The following is a 19,814-nucleotide window of genomic DNA, read 5'->3' as shown; positions in this document are numbered from 1 at the left end:
CAATATATTTTAATCAAACTTGAGGTATAGACCTTTTATTTTGTTATAGAATTTCGATTTTAATTTTATGAAAATTGGACAACTATATCATATAGCTGCCATACAAACGATCGTTACATACAGAGAAAAATGCAAATCTGTGAATTATAGGTGAATGAAATGATCGAAGTTTTAAGGGTATATACACTTCGGCGTGCCAAAATTAGCTTCGTTTATTGTTTTTAATAATATTTAATTTAAAACGAGAAAGAAAAATACAGCCTAGATTGTCTTACGAAAAATCCTTGGGTTTTGCTGTGGTATCGTTTCAATATCGGCAAGTCTTGAAGAAAACTCCGACGCAAGCAATTATGTCATATACTGCGATGGATCACCAGAATATTAAAAAAAAAAGAAAAAACTATCTGTTGTAAGTTTTAACACTTAAAAAATACCAATTTTGAATTATTTATTTATATACGAGCTTAAACTTCATCGCAGTATTTTCTCGATAATTTTATGTATTTTTCACATCTCTAACGAAGTGCCATCTCTAGCGCAAATCAACAACAACGCACGCCGCTAGCCGCGGTGCCGAAACGTTTGTTGTGAAATTTACTAGTTTATTGATTTAAACAGCTACAATTCTTATTTTATTAAATACCTTTGGTGCCCGGGAGCACTTTAGAAACACAACAACATGATGTACGACAACGAGGAAGGTAAAATATCAATTTACCAAAAAGTGGCAACGTGAAGAGGAAAAGGAACATGGCGGCGCCGGGAGCGCTAGGGCTGCGCTATGTTGTTTCAGTTTTTTTTAGGCTTTTATTTAACGAATTTAATCTTTGCAGAGATGTACGAGGAGGAGAATGCGGAGGAGATCTCCCACGAGCTGTGGCAGGAAGCCTGCTGGATCGTGATCAATGCTTACTTCGACGAGAAGGGTTTGGTGCGCCAGCAACTGGACAGTTTCGACGAGTTCATCCAGATGTCGGTGCAGCGCATTGTGGAGGACTCACCGGCCATCGAGTTGCAGGCCGAGGCGCAGCATACCTCCGGCGAGGTGGAGACGCCGCCGCGCTTCTCCCTGAAATTCGAGCAGATCTACCTCTCGAAACCGACCCACTGGGAGAAGGACGGCTCGCCCAGTCCCATGATGCCGAATGAGGCGCGTCTGCGCAATCTCACCTATTCTGCGCCACTCTACGTGGACATAACCAAGACAAAGAATGTGGAGGGTATGGATCCTGTAGAGACGCAGCACCAGAAGACTTTCATCGGCAAGATACCCATCATGCTGCGTTCCACCTATTGCCTGCTGTCCCAGCTCACTGATCGTGATTTGACGGAGTTGAACGAGTGCCCGCTGGACCCCGGCGGCTACTTCATCATCAACGGTTCGGAAAAAGTGCTTATCGCCCAGGAAAAGATGGCCACCAATACGGTGTATGTGTTCAGTATGAAGGACGGCAAGTATGCCTTCAAGACGGAGATCCGGTCGTGTCTGGAGCACAGTTCGCGTCCCACCTCCACGCTATGGGTGAACATGATGGCCAGAGGATCGCAGAATATTAAGAAGTCGGCCATTGGCCAAAGGATCATTGCTATTCTGCCGTATATCAAACAGGAGATCCCAATCATGATTGTGTTCCGCGCCTTGGGCTTTGTGGCTGATCGCGATATTCTAGAGCACATCATCTACGACTTCGACGATCCGGAGATGATGGAGATGGTGAAGCCATCTCTAGATGAGGCATTCGTTGTGCAGGAGCAGAATGTTGCCCTGAATTTTATAGGAGCGCGTGGTGCTCGTCCCGGAGTCACAAAAGACAAGCGTATCAAGTACGCCAAGGAAATTCTGCAGAAGGAAATGCTGCCCCATGTCGGCGTATCGGATTTCTGCGAGACCAAGAAGGCGTACTTCCTCGGCTATATGGTGCATCGCCTGTTGCTGGCCTCTCTGGGCCGGAGGGAGCTCGATGACCGTGATCACTATGGTAACAAGCGACTTGATCTCGCCGGACCGCTGCTAGCATTCCTCTTCCGCGGCTTATTTAAAAACCTGATGAAGGAGGTGCGCATGTACACACAAAAATTCATCGATCGGGGCAAGGACTTTAATCTGGAGTTGGCCATCAAGACAAACATCATAACAGACGGTCTGAGGTACTCCCTGGCCACAGGCAACTGGGGTGATCAGAAGAAGGCCCATCAGGCGAGAGCCGGTGTCTCTCAGGTGTTGAATCGTCTGACCTTTGCCTCCACTCTCTCCCATTTGCGTCGCGTCAACTCGCCCATTGGCCGAGACGGCAAGCTGGCCAAGCCCCGTCAGCTGCACAACACCCTCTGGGGCATGTTGTGTCCCGCCGAGACGCCCGAGGGCGCTGCTGTCGGCCTGGTAAAGAATTTGGCACTTATGGCCTATATATCGGTGGGGTCGCAGCCCTCGCCTATTCTTGAGTTCTTGGAGGAGTGGTCCATGGAGAATCTAGAGGAGATTGCACCCTCGGCCATCGCCGACGCCACCAAAATCTTTGTCAACGGCTGCTGGGTAGGTATTCATCGTGATCCCGAGCAATTGATGGCCACGCTGCGAAAGTTGCGTCGTCAGATGGACATCATTGTGTCCGAGGTTTCCATGATCCGTGATATTCGGGATCGCGAGATACGCATCTATACTGATGCGGGTCGCATTTGCCGGCCATTGCTTATCGTGGAGAACGGATCGCTGCTGCTAAAGAAGACCCATGTGGAGATGCTGAAGGAGCGCGACTACAACAACTACAGTTGGCAGGTGCTGGTGGCTTCCGGCGTGGTGGAGTATATCGACACCCTCGAGGAGGAAACGGTCATGATAGCCATGTCGCCGTACGATCTAAAGCAGGACAAGGACTATGCCTACTGTACGACCTACACCCACTGCGAGATCCATCCGGCCATGATCCTTGGCGTTTGTGCTTCTATTATACCCTTCCCCGATCACAACCAGAGTCCGCGTAACACCTATCAAAGCGCTATGGGTAAATTTGCTGTCCTCAATAATATATTTACATACCGCTCATTCCCCGAATTCTCTTCTTCAAAGGTAAACAAGCTATGGGCGTGTACATTACAAATTTCCACGTGCGCATGGACACACTTGCCCACGTTCTATACTATCCCATGAAGCCTTTGGTCACCACCCGTTCCATGGAGTACCTGCGCTTCCGAGAGCTCCCAGCTGGCATCAATTCGATTGTAGCCATTCTCTGCTACACAGGCTACAACCAGGAGGATTCTGTCATCTTGAACGCTTCTGCGGTGGAGCGAGGATTCTTCCGCTCGGTATTCTACCGTTCGTACAAGGATTCAGAGAACAAACGCGTGGGTGACCAGGAGGAAAACTTTGAAAAACCGCATCGGGGAACCTGTCAAGGTATGAGGAATGCCCATTACGATAAGCTCGACGATGATGGTATTATTGCCCCGGGTATTCGTGTCTCCGGCGATGATGTGGTCATCGGAAAGACTATAACTCTGCCTGAAAATGACGATGAGCTGGACAGTAACACAAAGCGTTTTGCGAAGCGAGACGCCTCAACCTTCCTGCGAAACTCTGAGACTGGCATCGTGGACCAGGTGATGCTGACCCTGAACAGCGAGGGTTACAAGTTCTGCAAGATTCGAGTGCGCTCGGTGCGCATCCCACAAATTGGTGACAAATTCGCCTCCCGTCACGGGCAGAAGGGAACTTGCGGTATCCAGTACAGGCAGGAGGATATGGCCTTCACTTGTGAGGGTCTGGCGCCAGATATTATCATCAACCCTCATGCCATCCCCTCGCGTATGACAATCGGTCACTTGATCGAGTGCCTTCAGGGAAAACTTGGCTCCAACAAGGGCGAGATTGGCGATGCCACACCTTTCAACGATGCCGTCAACGTGCAGAAGATCTCCACGTTCTTGCAGGAGTACGGCTATCATCTTCGTGGCAACGAGGTCATGTACAATGGACACACGGGGCGAAAGATCAATGCCCAGGTAGGTTTAAGCGAGAAGTGGGTGAAATATTCCGATTTTTTACTTCTCCACTCTTTTCAAGGTATTTTTGGGACCCACCTATTATCAGCGCCTCAAGCATATGGTGGACGACAAGATTCACTCTCGGGCTCGAGGTCCCGTCCAAATTCTCGTGCGTCAGCCCATGGAGGGTCGTGCCCGTGACGGTGGCCTTCGTTTCGGTGAGATGGAGCGTGATTGCCAGATTTCCCACGGTGCCGCACAGTTCCTGAGGGAGCGTCTGTTCGAGGTCTCGGATCCGTATCGGGTTCACATCTGCAATTTCTGTGGCCTGATCGCCATTGCCAATCTGCGCAACAACACGTTCGAGTGCAAGGGCTGCAAGAACAAGACGCAGATCTCCCAGGTACGACTCCCCTACGCGGCCAAGCTGCTCTTCCAGGAGCTCATGTCCATGAATATTGCGCCTCGTCTAATGGTTAATTAATCATTGAATGTTTGGACCACTAATTCGTTTTAAGCCGAAAGTTAGCAGTTAATTAATAAATTACCATAATATTGTGACAACTCAATTGGGCCCTTTGTCTGCTGTTTTCTATTATTTGAGGCTGCCTAACTGGAGCGAATGCCCTCTGTGCATTTTAAAGACGCGAACGTGCCGCGAGCTCTTTGGGGCGAAAGTCTGCACGGGTTCAAGAGCTCCCTTTCGGACACCAAAGTGGAATGTGATTTATTTGGTTATTTGGAAATAGCTTATTTTGTTCACAGCCCGCATGCTTATTTTTTTGGGCGCGGGTACATGGATTGGGTGAGTGAGTTGGCTGCTGGGGTGACCAGTGGAATGTCGGTTGAGTGATTATAATATTAAACTATTGAAGCGTGTTTTCAAGAGTTGTAAATTCAGATTACGGATGAAAACATTCTAGAGGAAAAGCCCGATTAAATAAATATCAAAAAAATGGGTGTGAAAATCTTAAAGCACTGTTTTAAACACTTCATTATTATTTCTTTTAATATTAATATTACTATTACCCTTACCAATTTCACCATCATAAAGTGTATTCCAAATTCGACTTCCGAATGAAAGCCTTTCCATTTTCATTTTTTTTTTTTTTTTTTGTTTGGCCTTTGTTGCTTTCTTTGATTTTGACGTAATGCCTCGGCCCCGCGGTGACGCCCAGTGACAAAAGGGATTAGTTCTTTGTTGTCGGAAGTGTGGGGCTTGGAGGGTGGTGGAGCTGGCGATGGCAATGTCGATGGAGCCACAGCAGAGCCACCGCCAATCGACGGAACTGACAGTTATTAATTGCCACTTGACGTGGCGGGAAAAGCAGTTGCTGGCGGTGTTGATACCAATGTTCTGGCTGATGCTTGATGGCCAAGGCGATGCTGACATCCATCAGTCAGCCAGGCAGCCGGCCCCAGCTTGAACCTGATCTCGACCTGGAGGCCCAGACACTCTGAGCCTGTGCTTATGAGTAATTGAAATTGCGTGTAAATCCGCGAACGCAAAGTGGCGCCGATAAGATATAAAAAACCGGCGGCTCGCTCCTGAGGTGAGTATTTATTTATAGCGTTTTAAAAATAACTTATATTACTCCTGTTCCTTCGTCATCCAGATGATCACTTCTCCCCGTTGCTAAACACACTGATAGCGTAGAACTCGGGGACCCGGTACACCTTTAGGCGCTCATGGCTGAATCTTCCATTGGTCAGGGCCTTCACATAAAATATATCCTTGAGGCCATGCTCCTTTCGGCGGGAGGACTTTGTCTCGTCGAGGACGAGGCGCTGCTGCTTGGGCCGATAGGCACTGGATTTGTCCTGCAGCAACTTCACGAAGATAATGTCCTGGTCGTTGTTTCGCCCTGCCATATTCCTGGCCTGGTAAAGATTCTCCCGGGGCTGGGGATAAATGAGCACGGGCTGTATGGGCAGCACTTGGCTAGGCGATGTGGGATAGGCCTCCTCCAGTGCAGAGTCTGGTTCTGGGTAGTTCCTAAGGTGTAGAGCAGGCGCTGCCCAGGATATACTAGGCAGATACAGCACTAGCAGGAGCAGGAGTGGACTAAGTGTGTGATTTATCTGGTCAACGAGATATGATAAAAATTAAATTAATATTGGATATTTTGGAAATTATCCTTGTCTGCAAAATACATAATTAAGTACTTTAAGTCTAAGCGTGTTCATTTAAAAATATTTGGGTTGTATTAGTATCTGAGTACTGAGTTTTAAAGAAACAATTAATTTATTAATTTAAAATACAATCTGAAATGTTCATAATAAATAGGAGATCAATGATTATGAAAATCAGCATCACAAATTAAAAAAAAAATAAACCATTTTCTAAAATACATATAAAATATTTATGCCGGATATTAATCTCCCTATCTCATGCACGTTAGCTTTCTTTGGTTTGATTTATTAATTTTAGGAGGCCAATAAAAGCCGAGATAAATGATAGAATTATGACACTTCAATTAGTATTAAAACACACAACTTTTTGTCTTTTTTTCATTGTTTCAAAATGATTTATAACTTTGCCTCGGGTTCTCCGTTTTATCGCACCGATTTGCATATCTAATTGATCTACAAAACTCAGCAAATTAATTGCGGTTTGTGACCAAAGTGAATTAGTTCCAGTCAAAACACGATATCGGTATTTATCTATATATATATTTCTCCTAATGACTTGCTCTTGTCTTTGAATTACCGTTTTCATTGCGTTTGTTAATTCCCAAGCTCAAGTTCGAACTGATATATATAAATTTATGTGAACCTAATCGGTTTAAGTTTTTCGCCCTTTTTCGGCAGAAATAAATAAATGCGAGTAATAGAAACGTAATATCACAGGCGATGGGGCGATCTCAGGCGGCGATCGAGCGCGACGCGCGAATGTCAGAAGCAGACTGGCGTGCGACAAGGCCAAGTTAACTCCATTTACCGCAGAAGCTCAGGTCTTACCAGACTGAAGCTCAATAAAAAACCAACTAACAGATAAAAAAGAAGGCCCGGACTGGAAGAAGAAAAGGCAGCAGCAGCAGCGGAGGCTACGCAGCTTCGCAGCTGTCAACAAATTGCAAACGGTAGGCAAACATAGACACATAATTGTGGTTAAAATTAACCCATTAATTCGCTTGCATAAATGTTAATTTACAATTTAATTGCTATAAATATATAAAGGTATTTTAATTTCAAGTGTTTAAGAAATATTGTTTCCCCGTATTTTATCGTTTGAAATTAAAGTTTAATAATGTATAGTCAGCACATTTAATATTTATATAAGTAGAATACAGACGATTTTTCCTTACCTTATTTAACTGATAAAACATTTAGTGAGTAAAACTTTTTTCTTTACTGCTTACCCAAAAAATTATATTTAAATATAAAGTTTTTACAAGTTATGGAAACCATTTCTAATCGTTTGAAATAAAAACAAAAAAGTTAAAATAGCAAAACTCCTTATTATTAGTTCCTATTAAGTTTTAAAATCGAGCTACTGCCCTTCAAATGCTAATGGGTTAATGAATCAAGATTTGCCTCTATGGGCGGAGATCATTCATTATTTGTGCTATTAATTGATCACTAGGTCGGAGTGTCGATAGGGTCAATGTTATCAGCCAAGTGACGGAAAGCCTGTTCGGCCCAATCACCAGTGTTTATATTTATGATGAGCTCAAAACTAATTTCCAGCAGCTGCTTACAGGTGAAGAAGTTTATGCGCCGACCGTGTGATGTCAAATTTATTATTATAGCCTCAAGTAAATGGAAAAAATCACATAAAAAACCGACTGAAATAAATTTTAGACAAGTAGAAATGCTTAATTAGCAAATATTTGCGCTGCCGCCTTGAGATTCAGTAAAGAGTTTTGCACACTTTGCCGGATTGCTGTCTTTTGTTTGCAGTTGTTGAGGTTAACAAATAATAATAGAAATTTCTGGCTAAATACTTGTCTGTTGGAGGGTTCTGCTGATTGCTGACAAATCAATCATACGCACCGTGGCCAAGCGAAGAAGATGAAAATCAATTTCAGCGTGGAGTGCAGAGACCAAAGTTAAATAAATAAATAAGCAGCGGTAACAAGGCCAAAAAGCGAAATTTAATCGCTTTAAATGTGAAATTATGGCCCAAAACGGTAAACAAACAAACACAAAACCAAGTGAAGCACGAATAATTACAAGTTTGAGTATTGTTTGGGCCAAGCAGCCCTCTCTCAGCCATGGCATAATCAAAACAGTTGTCGCCGCGATTTCGCTCTGGAAACTCGATTGATTTGTCGTGACTGATTAATTGCATCTCGAGCTACCCCTTGATTGTGTGTCCCCTCCTCCTCCTTTGCATAGTCGATATTCGGCTTTCGTTTCGACCTTGTTTTCGCTTTCGGCCAGATTCTTTTCGCCCAAAAGAAGCGCCCGGGCTCTAATGAGCACATTCGCATGCTCACCTGGCCTGTCCATCGTGTGAAAGGTGAATACTTAAGTTGGGGGAGTCCATCTATCCGATGCTACTGTTTGTGCAAACAAACCTCTCTAAAAAAAGGGAAAGCTTTTTCGATTCAAGAGAGGTGTCGGCATCGATGTTTTGTGGCGCCAGCATTAGCCACAAATTGTGGTTTATGCGTCTGGCCGAAAGCCATAACGATTCATGGGGGGAGTAACACGCAGGTATCATGTATGGTATATCGGCTTTCGGTTAGGGCCAAAGGTTAATCCACAACTACAAACAATAAGAGCAAATTTGATTGGCAAGAAAATAATAGAGAGGAGTGCAAAGCTCATTGATTGTTTATTTTAAATTGCAAATACTATTGTATAAATTAAATATATTTAATAGGATTTCGTTTATTGATTATTCATTGTCAGCGATGGGCTATTTATTTGTTTATGATTTACCATTAATTTGGTTAATTTTATACCCTTACAGGCTATTAGACTTTTACTTAGAAGTTTGCATACTCAGTAAAGAAGTCATTTCCGACCTTATAAATCTTATATGTTATTGATCAGCATCAAAAGCTGAGTCGATCTAGCCATATCCGGTAAAAAAAAAGTTTCGGAAAAATCTCAATTTTATACGGGGTTAGTTACATCGTTAAAATTGTCAAAAATCGATAAAAAGTTGAATATTTTAAAATTTAAAGTTGAGTGTGCAGATTTATTAAACTACAAAAAACTAACACAAGAGTGGTTTCTAAATTAAAATGTATGCTTTTTTGGCTTAGTTATGCCATTATTAAATTTGATTTGTAGAATATATTTTCAAAATAAAGATAAATATATTAAAATATCCAATTGTTAACCCTATAAAAACTAGCACAGGAAAGCTTTCCGAATTGAAATTAATGTATTTGGTTAATATAAGCTCGATTTAGGATTCGGATATGAAGCCAATATGAAGCTGCAAGGGCATACGAACTTCGGGTACTACACAGTAAGCTTCCTTTCTTGTTCATTGTGTTTTATATAATCCATAAAAATATACTGTTAAAAGGAGGAAGCTGGCAAGCTTATGGAATTATTTAATGTTTTTGCAGCTCCTCCGCTTTTTGTTATTTTCTTTTTTACTTTTGCCAATTTATTATGCAAGTTATTGTTGTTAGCAGTGGCATTTTGTATATTATATCACCAATGTTTTGATGAAAACAAAATGTCAAAAACTAGAGTCACAAAACAAATTGGAGTGGAGATGAAAAATTAATATTAATACGAAATATGTTTATATAAAATTTGCATTTAATTTATTGATTAATATTCGCTATTAGCCTTTTTTAAAGTTTTTTTTTTTGGGTTTAACGGAATTTATTCATAATTATTTTATGATTTTACTGTGCGGTTATAAAAAAAACTCGCTTAATCACAGCAAATTAAGTTATTATGAGCAGCAAATTTAAATTTTAAATGTATCCAGGTACCTTTAAAGCATTCAGTTAATTTTTATTATTAATTCTTTCATGAGTTTATATGGTGTGGTTAATCTGTATTATGGTACCCAAAATACCCCAATAAATTATGTGCAGCATATTGAACGCTTCAGATTTACCCATTGTTACTTATTTAAAACCACTCGAACATTTAATATATTCACCGAGAAATAAATAAATAATCCACAGCCCAGTGCGTGTATGTGCTTTTTCTTTGTGAATAATTTTGATTCTCGTTAAAGAGTGAACACAATCGTAATCCCGAATGGCCGGATTTAAGCGGATATTTCCCTTTCAACACCTTCTTTGAGCTTTTTCGCACAATTTCCCGGGGCTCATTAGCATTGTTAATTGATAACATTTGTGGGCGAGAGGGAATACACATTTATATATATATATGTACATATGTATATACCGCACAATTTATAACAAAATAATCATAATTTTGTCTCGAGGAAACAAGGATGTCTGCGCTAGTATTAATATTATTATTCATGTAAACGAGCTTCTCTTTGTGGCTTTCTGTGTGCAAATACGAAAAGGCCCAAAAGGTGCTTAACTATGAAATACGATGACAAGACAAACGGCGTTTGCTGCGCGTTTTTAATTACCATAATTACATAACTGCACACACACACACACTCCGACACTCTCTGGCACGCACTCACTCACGCACACACGCGCCAGGAGAATGCTGTTGCCCGCGCCTCCAAGTATGCAGCACATTCACCCGGGAAACAAGGGAGCGAAAGCAGGATTAGTGCTGGCAAGGATTTTCACAAAAGGGAGCTACTAGTGACAGCTAATAAATTTTGAAGGATTTGGATGGGGCGAAAATAAAATTATATACATATATTAAATTGAAATAAGAAAGAAAGTTAATTTCGGGAACCCGAAATTTGTATATTCTTATAGTGAAAATCGATCATAACTAAGCCAATAAGAAATTAATTTCAATTCCGAAACCTTTTCTATGTTAGTTTTTAGTAATTAAAAATATCTAGATCGACTCGGTTTTTAGTGCTGATCAAGAATATGTATGATTTATAGGGTCGGAAATGACCCCTTTACTGTGTGCTGCATGCTTCTTTTATTGAATTATTATTAGTTATTCTTTTATTAAATTTCTGTTTTCATTTATCCATGTTTGTTTAAACAAATCCAGAGGAAATAAAACCAAACTTCTGAAAACCCTTTCACCCAAAGCTGAACTATCCATATTTCTTAAGTTTAAAAATATATAAAAAAACAGCTGAACAGACAACTCTAGGAGGGGCTGTGAAGTGGGCTGGGGAGACTGAGCTCTTTTATTGTTGTTATCGCATAAACTTAAATAGTTTTTGCCAGCCACTTTGCGGCTATTAAGTTATTTTGCGTGCACCACTTGAGCGGAGCACTTTTATTCCTCCCTCGGTCCTGTCCTCGTGCCAGAGGTCCTCCTCGTGGGTCGTATTCTGTGCTGGTCCCGGGGCCAAGGACCTTTGGCGGGGGATGGGCAAAAAATTACAGAGACAGTTGGAAACAGGCGAAACTTGAAGGGAGTTGGGTAGTTGGGGGCTTAGTGGCAGTGTTTGAATGTTTAACTGGCTCCGTTAATTAAATTGCCAGTCGCTTCCTCCTCCTGCACGTGGATACTTTTCCACCTGTTTCCTCGGCCGCAAATTAAGTCAAAGTTCCTCATTCCCCTCACTTCTGTCTCATGTCTGCTGCATATAGTAATTTTGCAACACAAGCCTTCTTTCGGGGGCTTCCCCTTTGGCGGTCGCGTGGCCGTGCAAAAAATAAGGAGAAAGAACCTGGCTAAATGGTTTGCCATTAATTTTTCGTGGCATGTCGGTTATTAACCTGCCTGGCACCGCTTTTCCTTTTCCTTTGCCTTCATTTTGGCTTTCCCCTCGTTGCAGTCATATTTTTGCAGCCCGAGGGCGTGGAAGCCGCTGCGGGGCGTGGCTGACACAGTTCGGGAATCAAAGCTAAAAATCACAACTGCATTTGGGGGCCTGGCTCAAAATTAATTGAAAAATTACTACACCCAAGGCGGAGTTCGGAAATTAAAGGGAAAGCTTATAGAGACTTGAAAATGGAATTTTGGAAATGATTAAATATACATACAAACTGGTAAGCTTTGAGAATTTTTTGTTATTTTTCTGTTTGTATTCTTTATTTTTGGGTATATTTTTATAACTTTTTGCAAAGAGGGAATTAGACAAGCTTATGTATTTATTCAATGTTTTTACTATATTTCCCACCTGTTCTTTTGTGTTATTATTTGCTTATTTCTTGAACATATTATTGTACAAGCCAAAGACACTTTTGTGTTATTAAATTAATAAAATTGAATATTTAAGAAATATTTATACTAAAAACTAATAAAAAAGCTGTAAACATTAATAAAATCCCAAAGCTACTTGGAATGATTCAACATATCTTTTATATTATCTAATTACCATAAAAAAAATATATTTATGTAGTTACCAAATATTTACAAAACCCAACTAGGTATTTACCCAACTAAGTATTTATTAACTAAGCCATTATCCGGATAATAAAAAAGATGGTAACTCTCGTAGGGAAAGTTCTTCTTCTCCCCTCAGTTAGATTTGTAATTTGTTCCATTTTAGTTTATTGTCGTTGTTGATTCAGGTCCAGGTCCTGGTCTGGGTCGGAGTCGGAGTCGGAGCCGGTGACACGTGACTGGTCCAGGATTGGCTTAGCTTTTAGGGGAACTCAATTGAATTTCGGTCACATCTTGTCATTGTCCGACAATCGAAATGCATTTTGGCTTTCATAAATAAATAGGTTTGTTAAATTGTCCATGCTCCAGAGGCTTTACAAGGGTATGGAGCTGGGTTGGGGTTTGGCTGCCAGTCCGGTTCTTTGTGCACGACTACCCTGGAGATCCTGGTCCGGTTTGTCACTGGATTTGAATACGCTTTCCATGCTCATCACGTCAGAAATTGCCTAAAGTCGACGGGAGTTGGGGTCAGGAGTCTGACAGTACTAAAGTCCTGAAGTCCTTTCCAGACCTTGGATCAAAGGAGCATTTAAGCAGCTTACCGCAAAATGAAAAGCGATTGAAATTTTCATGAGTTGCTCGCACTCCCCTCCCTGACGTCCTAAGAACTTTTTGCAAACAACAATTAGCCGAATATCCTGCAACTACTATACGTGCAGGACAGTCGTAACTGCAAGTAATTGATTTTCGCCATCAGTTTGATTTCCAATTTTCTGGCATCACACCCCCCTGTCTAAACTCAAGTTAAATGTGGCCCAAATGCCGGCAGCAGCTGCAAACATTGCGAAAAAATCTCTCAACTTCGATTGCGAATTTCTTTCTGCCTTTTCACCGAAACAATTTGCAGCTTCCCCGCGCCGCAAAATCCACAAAACCAGCTGGAGCTACTCCTCTCTTTGCATACGGACTTTTTTCTAATTTTCCGTTGCAGTTTTCACTCTTTTTTCCATTTTATTTTTTGTTTTGGGTCGGTATATTTGCTATTTTTTGTATGCATGCCGGCATGCTTTGGCCGGGTTCAGTGAAGGATTTTTAAGGACTTAAGGGCAGTCTGCTTTGAGATATTGGATTTATAATTGAGCTGTAGATATTTACATAAATATTGATTAACTATTTTGTAGTATTTCCTAGGAGAAGGGATAAACTAAGCTAATCGATAGTTTATTTGCAATTTTAAATTCGAGTCCGCCCCTGTTTCATTTGGCACTTCTCTAGATTTTCTTATTTTCCAGATTTAGTGGGTGGCTTGCTTTTTTCAGGAACCGGAAAACTGGCAAAAGTGTTGCTTGCAAATGTTTACAGTTTAGTTGTGCGGATGTGATAAAAACAATTTGATTGCAAAATAAACTGCACACAGCATCGAACTTGCTAAGAGACCGTACAAAAAAGAAAATTTGGTGATTTTGCGAATGGAAAATGCCATCGGAATTTTCGGTCCAGATCCCAGAAAGCAATGCTTGAGGAGGAGCAAGCCTGCTCAACCGGAATGCGGATGGGAAATGTTTGATTGAGTCCCTGTTTGAATTTGATTTGATTTCGGACATCGACAGCCGGCGGTCCGTAAAAGGAAATTCTCTCGGAGAAAACTGAATTTCAGCTCTTACGCCAGGATTATTTCACTTTTCAAAAGTCTACTCTCTCTCTATCCTTTTCCCCTTAATTCGGTTTTTGAGCATTTTATAGCTGCACATTCCACGGATGAGTGATGCCTTATTGCACTTGGGTTCGTTTGCGAATGGATTGGAAATTGGTTAATTGGCTTGTGCATAGCTGGCACTTTATTTAGTGATATCTTTATGCAACGCCAACGATTCAAATTTTAATTATTAACTGGCTCCTAATGTTGTTTTAATATTTAGAGACAGAACTTACAGTTTTACATTTGTCGATCATTTATAAATGAATATTCTGCACGTTTAATTTGAGTAAGAAACCTAATACATTTTTCAATTTATTTTCATTTATGTTTATTTCCATTTCTGACAAAATCCTTTCTGAATTTAATTTAAACACAGGCTGCTTACAAATCTTTTTGTCACTGTTGAAAATTCAATTGAAATCTGCACAAACAGTCCGCTTGAATTGCTCTTTTATGTGAATCATTTAATCTGCCTTTTCTGCCTTTATTCTACCTAAATTCATTCATAGAAATGCCAGTGCAGAGCGCCGCTCGTGTTAATCCTTTCCAAGTTAATCTGCGTCAAGCCAAAACGTTGCCATTATTCCTGCCGGTTCGTCTGTCCTTCTGTCACTCCCTCCAACTGACCGCCTGTCTGTCCGTGGCAAGTTATGTGATTAATGGCAACAAACTGGCGGGACGGGGGGTTCGCGTCCTCCTTCTATGAACGACTAATTACATTGCGCTGGCCCCCCGACAACAAAAAGGGAACAAAAAACTCATTAACTCACTTGCAACATGTCCTAAATATGTAATATTCATAATAGTTTCTCCATTTTCCCACTCTGTCTTTGGCGAAAAGCGTATGCCCCGAAAGATGTAAAAAAATATATTTATGTAATATAAGTCGGAATTCTACAGAGATTAGAACCTAGATTGATACCCTGTAGAAAAATATGTTAACCTATATATAAACAATATTTTCAGAATAAGTTAACACAAGTTGGGGTTTAGAATATTGTAAAATAAAACGTTATACTTAATATTGGTTGTACTTTATACATAACTTAAATAAATATAAATATAAATATTTGATATCTAAATCTTGATTTTAAATCCACACTTTGCTCTTGAGTTTTATTTGTCAGACTGACAATCTATGCCCAACTCTGCTCTACATTTTTATATTCTTAAAGGTTATTAAAATTTCAGTCAAACGCTATCAAGGAATCATTTCTGACCCAATAAATCATATATATTCTTGATCAGAATGAAATGACGAATCGATCTGGGCATCTCCGGAAAGAAACAAATTTTTTAAATTTTTTTCAAATTTTTATAAGGGGTTTCATCGTTAAAATTGTGAAAAAATTGATAAAAATCCCAATTTTTTTTAATTTAAAATTGAGTATGGAGATTTGTTAACCTAAACCTAAACCTAAAAACTAACATAAGAGTGATTTCCGAATTGAAATTAATGCTTTTTGGCTTAGTTATGATAAAGTACAACTTAAACCTGTGCGTATACGTAACATTTTTTTGGGGCTAATATAAATGCTATAATTAAATTTTCCATTTAAGGTTTAAGGACTTGAAGTGGGAACACCAATTTTCTATTCCTTTTCCAGAGTATCACAACCTAAACACAAGTGAAAATAAAAACTCTGTGTATGTTCATCATAAGCGTTAAATTTTCTGCGAGTGTGTTGCCTTTTTATGCCAGTTTCAAATGGGGGGTGGTACGGGGGGGTACATCTTCGTGACTCCACATTTTCGCATTATACATGAGCGAGTGTATTTGCTAGTGTGGCACACATGTTTTACATGAATCACAGTTAGTACGCCAGGATGCTGGCGAGCTGGAAATGTATGTGTCTGTTTTGTAAGCCACAAACGTGGCAACAAAAATGCGGGCGCCCTCAGTAACTCAGGGTGTGTGTGTCCGTGTGTGTGTGGTGTGTCCTGTGAAAAGTGACAAAAGCATTGACAGGAAACAAAAACTGTCCGCGCGGCCAAACACAAATGAAACCAAAAATAAAACAAGAAACAGAAACAGATGCAAAGCGCTGCCAAAGAAAACTTTTTTTCCGGCCAAGGATCATGGTCACGGTCGTCTGAGCAGATAAGATAGGACCTGTGAAGGGCTCTGCGAAAGGACCCCTTGATATGGTCTTGGTCTCGGACGAAACTTGAACGAGGATGTGGCTGCCAACTTTTATTGATGGCCAACCGCAAACTTTAGGGGTCATTTCTCTGAGTCGACTTTTGACCTTTCTAGAGTTGGCAGTTTTCGGCGAGCTAGTTGGTCGAGTTAGTTGTCAAGTGACTTCTTAGAATTTAAACTAGTAAATGTTCTTAATACTAAATTAGGTATTTGATTTCCATAGCTTCCATTTTTAATTAGTTCTTTTCTGTTCTACATACATATTCAGTTCACTTATATCTCATCCAACTGGGTTTATTTAGAACATATTTATTTTATTGGCCAATTGACACCACAGTTCAAATGAATCAGCTTTTGCTTAAGGGAACCACCCAGGACAGCACTATCCTTATCCGTTCCAGCATCTGTATGTGTGATTTCTCTGGGTAAGCTGGTTGAGGTACCAAAGGAACGAACTGGGGCTGCTGTTGCCTTTACAACTGTTTCTGCCGGTTTTTGTGTGCTTAGCCAACTGTCAAGCGACTGTCAATTGTTAATTAAATGTATACCCTTGGCAGCTGCTGCCACCAAGTTCACTTGATTTGTTTCGGCCGTAGTGTGTGGATACACCAATAAAAATTAAATTCTCTAAGAGTTTTAATTTCCCAATATTAAGTTTCTAAATTTATTTAGCAACAAAGCAACTGACTCAGAAGGAAGAAATAATAATGGGATCTTCTTTGCGCTTTATTCAAAATTAAATAGTAATAAAGGGTACAATCTAAATATTCATAAATTATAAATATATCATAAAATCTATTTATTAACCTTCTGTAGTAAATTTTCTCTCTCTGTTCCTGAGCATACATATATAGCGACTGACTTTTGGGACTGGACCTCAGAGTCTGTCACACTCCCATTTCCGATTTCCCACAACGCATTTCCCGTTTCCACTCATGAACATTTGCAGATACATTTATTGCGAAAGTTTGCCAGGCGGCAGCAGCATCTAATTTGTGTAAGCTTTATGTTAATATTGTTACGGTCCTGACAGTTTTATTGCCCCGAACTAATAACTTAATTGACAATTTGAGTTGGCGGCGGCGGGGGGAAGTTGGGCCTTGTCGCACCTGTTGTGCCTGTAATGTTCGTAATTTATGAACTGAAACATAAATAATCGGCTCAATTGATGCTGCACAATTTGATTTATTAATTTTCGACCCTAAGTCAGTGGGTGGAATAATCGAATAACGAATGAGTAATGACAGAAAGGACGCCGCCTCAACCGTCGGATCCCCCTATCATCTGCAGTATGTCCAGGAAGATGTTGACCATATCCATGTAGAGATTGAGGGCGGCGAAGATGTACTCCTCGGGACTGATCGAATAGCGATGCTTGCCGCCCATCATCATCTGAGTGTCGAAAACCAAATAAAAGGAGAAGAGGAGGGCGCCCAGGCAGACGAACACCTTGCTTAATACGGAGCTAGTCACGAACATCGTCACGAATCCAAAAACTAGCAGGACCAGCAGGAAGGACACCAGCATCCCGCCCATCATGGTGAAATCAAAGCGTGTCTGCAGGGCAAAGACGGTGAGTCCCAGGCAGACCACTGCCGTGATCACCACAGACATGAAGATTTCCTTCGGCGCATAGCGGCATGCCACAACGCTGACCAGGAAGGACTGGGCGATGGAGAACATCATCAGAAAGATAAAATTCGTGGGCGTCCGCCGACGGGCGCCCTCGTTGCAGGTCAGGATGCCCAGGGTGACCAGCATCCCCACCCAGGCGAGCAAGAATAGCACCTTACTCTCCTGCACGTACAACTTGACATCATCGTCGCAGGTCAGCAGCGCCAAGAGGCCCAAAGTGGTCATCAACTGGGCCAGCAGGATCAGGTACACCTTTCGCACAAATCCCCTGCGAATGCTGTCGTTGCTAAAGCCAAGGCTCTTCGGTCTTTGCCCCTCCTCATCGGCGGGCTGTATGTCGGAGCCATATGTAGGATACTGTCGTAAGGGAATGCAGTTGGCACATGGCACGGGATCTCCTCCGACAGCCTGCATCGTGATCTTCTAAGGAAAATAATAACTGGTATATCTCACTGGATTCCTGCGAAGAAGTCAGTAACCTGACACTGGGCCAGGGTTTTGGGATTTAACAAAGAAGTCACCGGTTACTTTGCACATATAAATTTCTTCTTTTAATTATTTATCTCATTAGGAATTTTCACAAACTATTTTCACTTATTTCACTTGTAAATAATTCCCCTTAGCCACTTGCACTTACTGAATGGGTCAATAGTTTATGAATTGATCTTCCTTCCAATGGATTACAATGATGGAAAACTACAACTACAACAACAGGTGGTGCTGAAGCACACCACCACAACCTTAGTTCAGGGGATTCCCTTTCCCTAAATACTTTTTCTCTCTCAAATTTCGCTCCTGCGCACTGAGGAAATTCAGCAAAAAGCTAGAGAGTTTTCCGTGTATTTTCGTACGGTTGGCTGAATGAGTATCACCGTAGCATTCAGTACTTTCGGCTCCTTTGTGGCTGGAGTGGCCAAAAAAAATATATAGTGTCGAGTGAGGAGTGCATTTGGCATATTCTGATTGCCTGGCCACGCCAATCCGACGTAGTCTGACGTTCTTTTTTCGGAAAACATAAAAAGCCTTTTATACGGCAAACTGCGGTGAATATTTAAGGGGCCAAAAATTAGGCAAAATGCTTGGCATAAAAATTAACTTGACATAGGCATACTCTACTGCTCATACCTTACCAAAATCGAGGGCACTTTTTGTGGCACACATCAATCAAAATGCCATTTAGTGTGCTGTCCCCTAGGTAGGGATTAGAGCCTCTGCCGCTGGCACGACACATGTTGCGTTTTAAAGTTAAGTACACCCTCCGTGTCCCCCACTTGTTCGCTTTTTAAGGCCCCCAAGCTTTTGTCGAACAACTATCAACAAGTTTGCCTTTTGTCTCGATGTTATTTGTATTTTTGTTGTATCTTTTTTTTGGAGGCAAGTTAAGTCCTAAGCTGGAATGCGTCACGTGTCGCCAGTTGCAAGAGCTCCTCCAGGCTAATGAAAACAACCTCTCAACCTTGGTAAAAATCAAAAGCAGGCCAGAATAGGGCAGAACAAAAGGCGGCAGCCACTTTTCAAGACTGGGCGTGGCTGGCCCTGCCATCTATCAACACTTTTGAAACTTTAAATGAGTTTTCGAGCGACATAAACTTTGCCTGGTTTGGCCCCCGAAAAAAGCCACACCGAAAAAAACCAACCAAAACAGAAACTAGAACAAAGTCACTGCGGAAATGAAACAATGTCCCAACAATTGGCCTGCCACAACACTTTAAAGTGGTTTTGAGTTTTTTTTTTTTTTAATAATATTCAAAGGAGAGAATAAATTCTGAAAGTACAACTCAATTTTGTACTGGAAACAAATAGGACGAAATTTATTCTAGTTTGAATTTCGTTTAATTGGGACGTTAATTCTTTATCTATAATCTCTAATTACCATAATATAATCATTTATAAAAATGACAGATTTTAATACATTTGGACTACAATTAAATATATTATTAGATTTTATTGTTAAAATAAAAATACTTTATAAATAATGGA

At 41.0% G+C, this 19,814-nt stretch overlaps 3 protein-coding genes across 3 annotated transcripts; 1 reads left to right on the top strand and 2 right to left on the bottom strand.

Moving 5' to 3' along the window:
* Window positions 1-494: 494 nt before the first annotated feature.
* Window positions 495-4,553, top strand: Polr2B (RNA polymerase II subunit RpII140). The gene is made up of 4 exons (XM_020956289.2): window positions 495-701; window positions 834-3,002; window positions 3,068-4,002; window positions 4,064-4,553. The coding sequence occupies exons 1-4, from the start codon at window positions 680-682 to the stop codon at window positions 4,466-4,468; spliced, it is 3,531 nt and encodes a 1,176-aa protein (XP_020811948.1). The 5' UTR covers window positions 495-679; the 3' UTR covers window positions 4,469-4,553.
* A 973-nt stretch (window positions 4,554-5,526) lies between these two features.
* LOC110186713 (uncharacterized) lies at window positions 5,527-6,999 on the bottom strand. The gene is made up of 2 exons (XM_020955985.2): window positions 6,695-6,999; window positions 5,527-6,066 (listed from the first exon to the last, which is right to left on the bottom strand). The coding sequence occupies exons 1-2, from the start codon at window positions 6,701-6,703 to the stop codon at window positions 5,605-5,607; spliced, it is 471 nt and encodes a 156-aa protein (XP_020811644.2). The 5' UTR covers window positions 6,704-6,999; the 3' UTR covers window positions 5,527-5,604.
* Window positions 7,000-17,364: 10,365 nt separating this feature from the next.
* Recs1 (protein lifeguard Recs1) lies at window positions 17,365-18,383 on the bottom strand. Its single transcript, XM_020955984.2, has one exon. The coding sequence runs from the start codon at window positions 18,246-18,248 to the stop codon at window positions 17,460-17,462; it is 789 nt and encodes a 262-aa protein (XP_020811643.2). The 5' UTR covers window positions 18,249-18,383; the 3' UTR covers window positions 17,365-17,459.
* Between the last annotated feature and the right edge of the window lie 1,431 nt (window positions 18,384-19,814).

This window comes from Drosophila serrata, unplaced genomic scaffold (genome assembly GCF_035046125.1).
Source record: "Drosophila serrata isolate PLE 108 unplaced genomic scaffold, ASM3504612v1 contig_382, whole genome shotgun sequence".
NCBI lineage: Eukaryota > Metazoa > Arthropoda > Insecta > Diptera > Drosophilidae > Drosophila > Drosophila serrata.
The sequence above is the reverse complement of the archived record's forward strand: the minus strand, read 5'-3'. Positions and strand labels throughout refer to the sequence as shown.

Coding starts and splice junctions, on each gene's coding strand:
- Polr2B (XM_020956289.2), top strand. CDS start 680: ATGATGTACGACAACGAGGAAG. Junction 702..833: donor GATGTACGACAACGAGGAAG/GTAAAATATCAA, acceptor TAATCTTTGCAG/AGATGTACGAGGAGGAGAAT. Junction 4,003..4,063: donor GGCGAAAGATCAATGCCCAG/GTAGGTTTAAGC, acceptor ACTCTTTTCAAG/GTATTTTTGGGACCCACCTA.
- Recs1 (XM_020955984.2), bottom strand. CDS start 18,248: ATGCAGGCTGTCGGAGGAGATCCCGTGCCATGTGCCAACTGCATTCCC.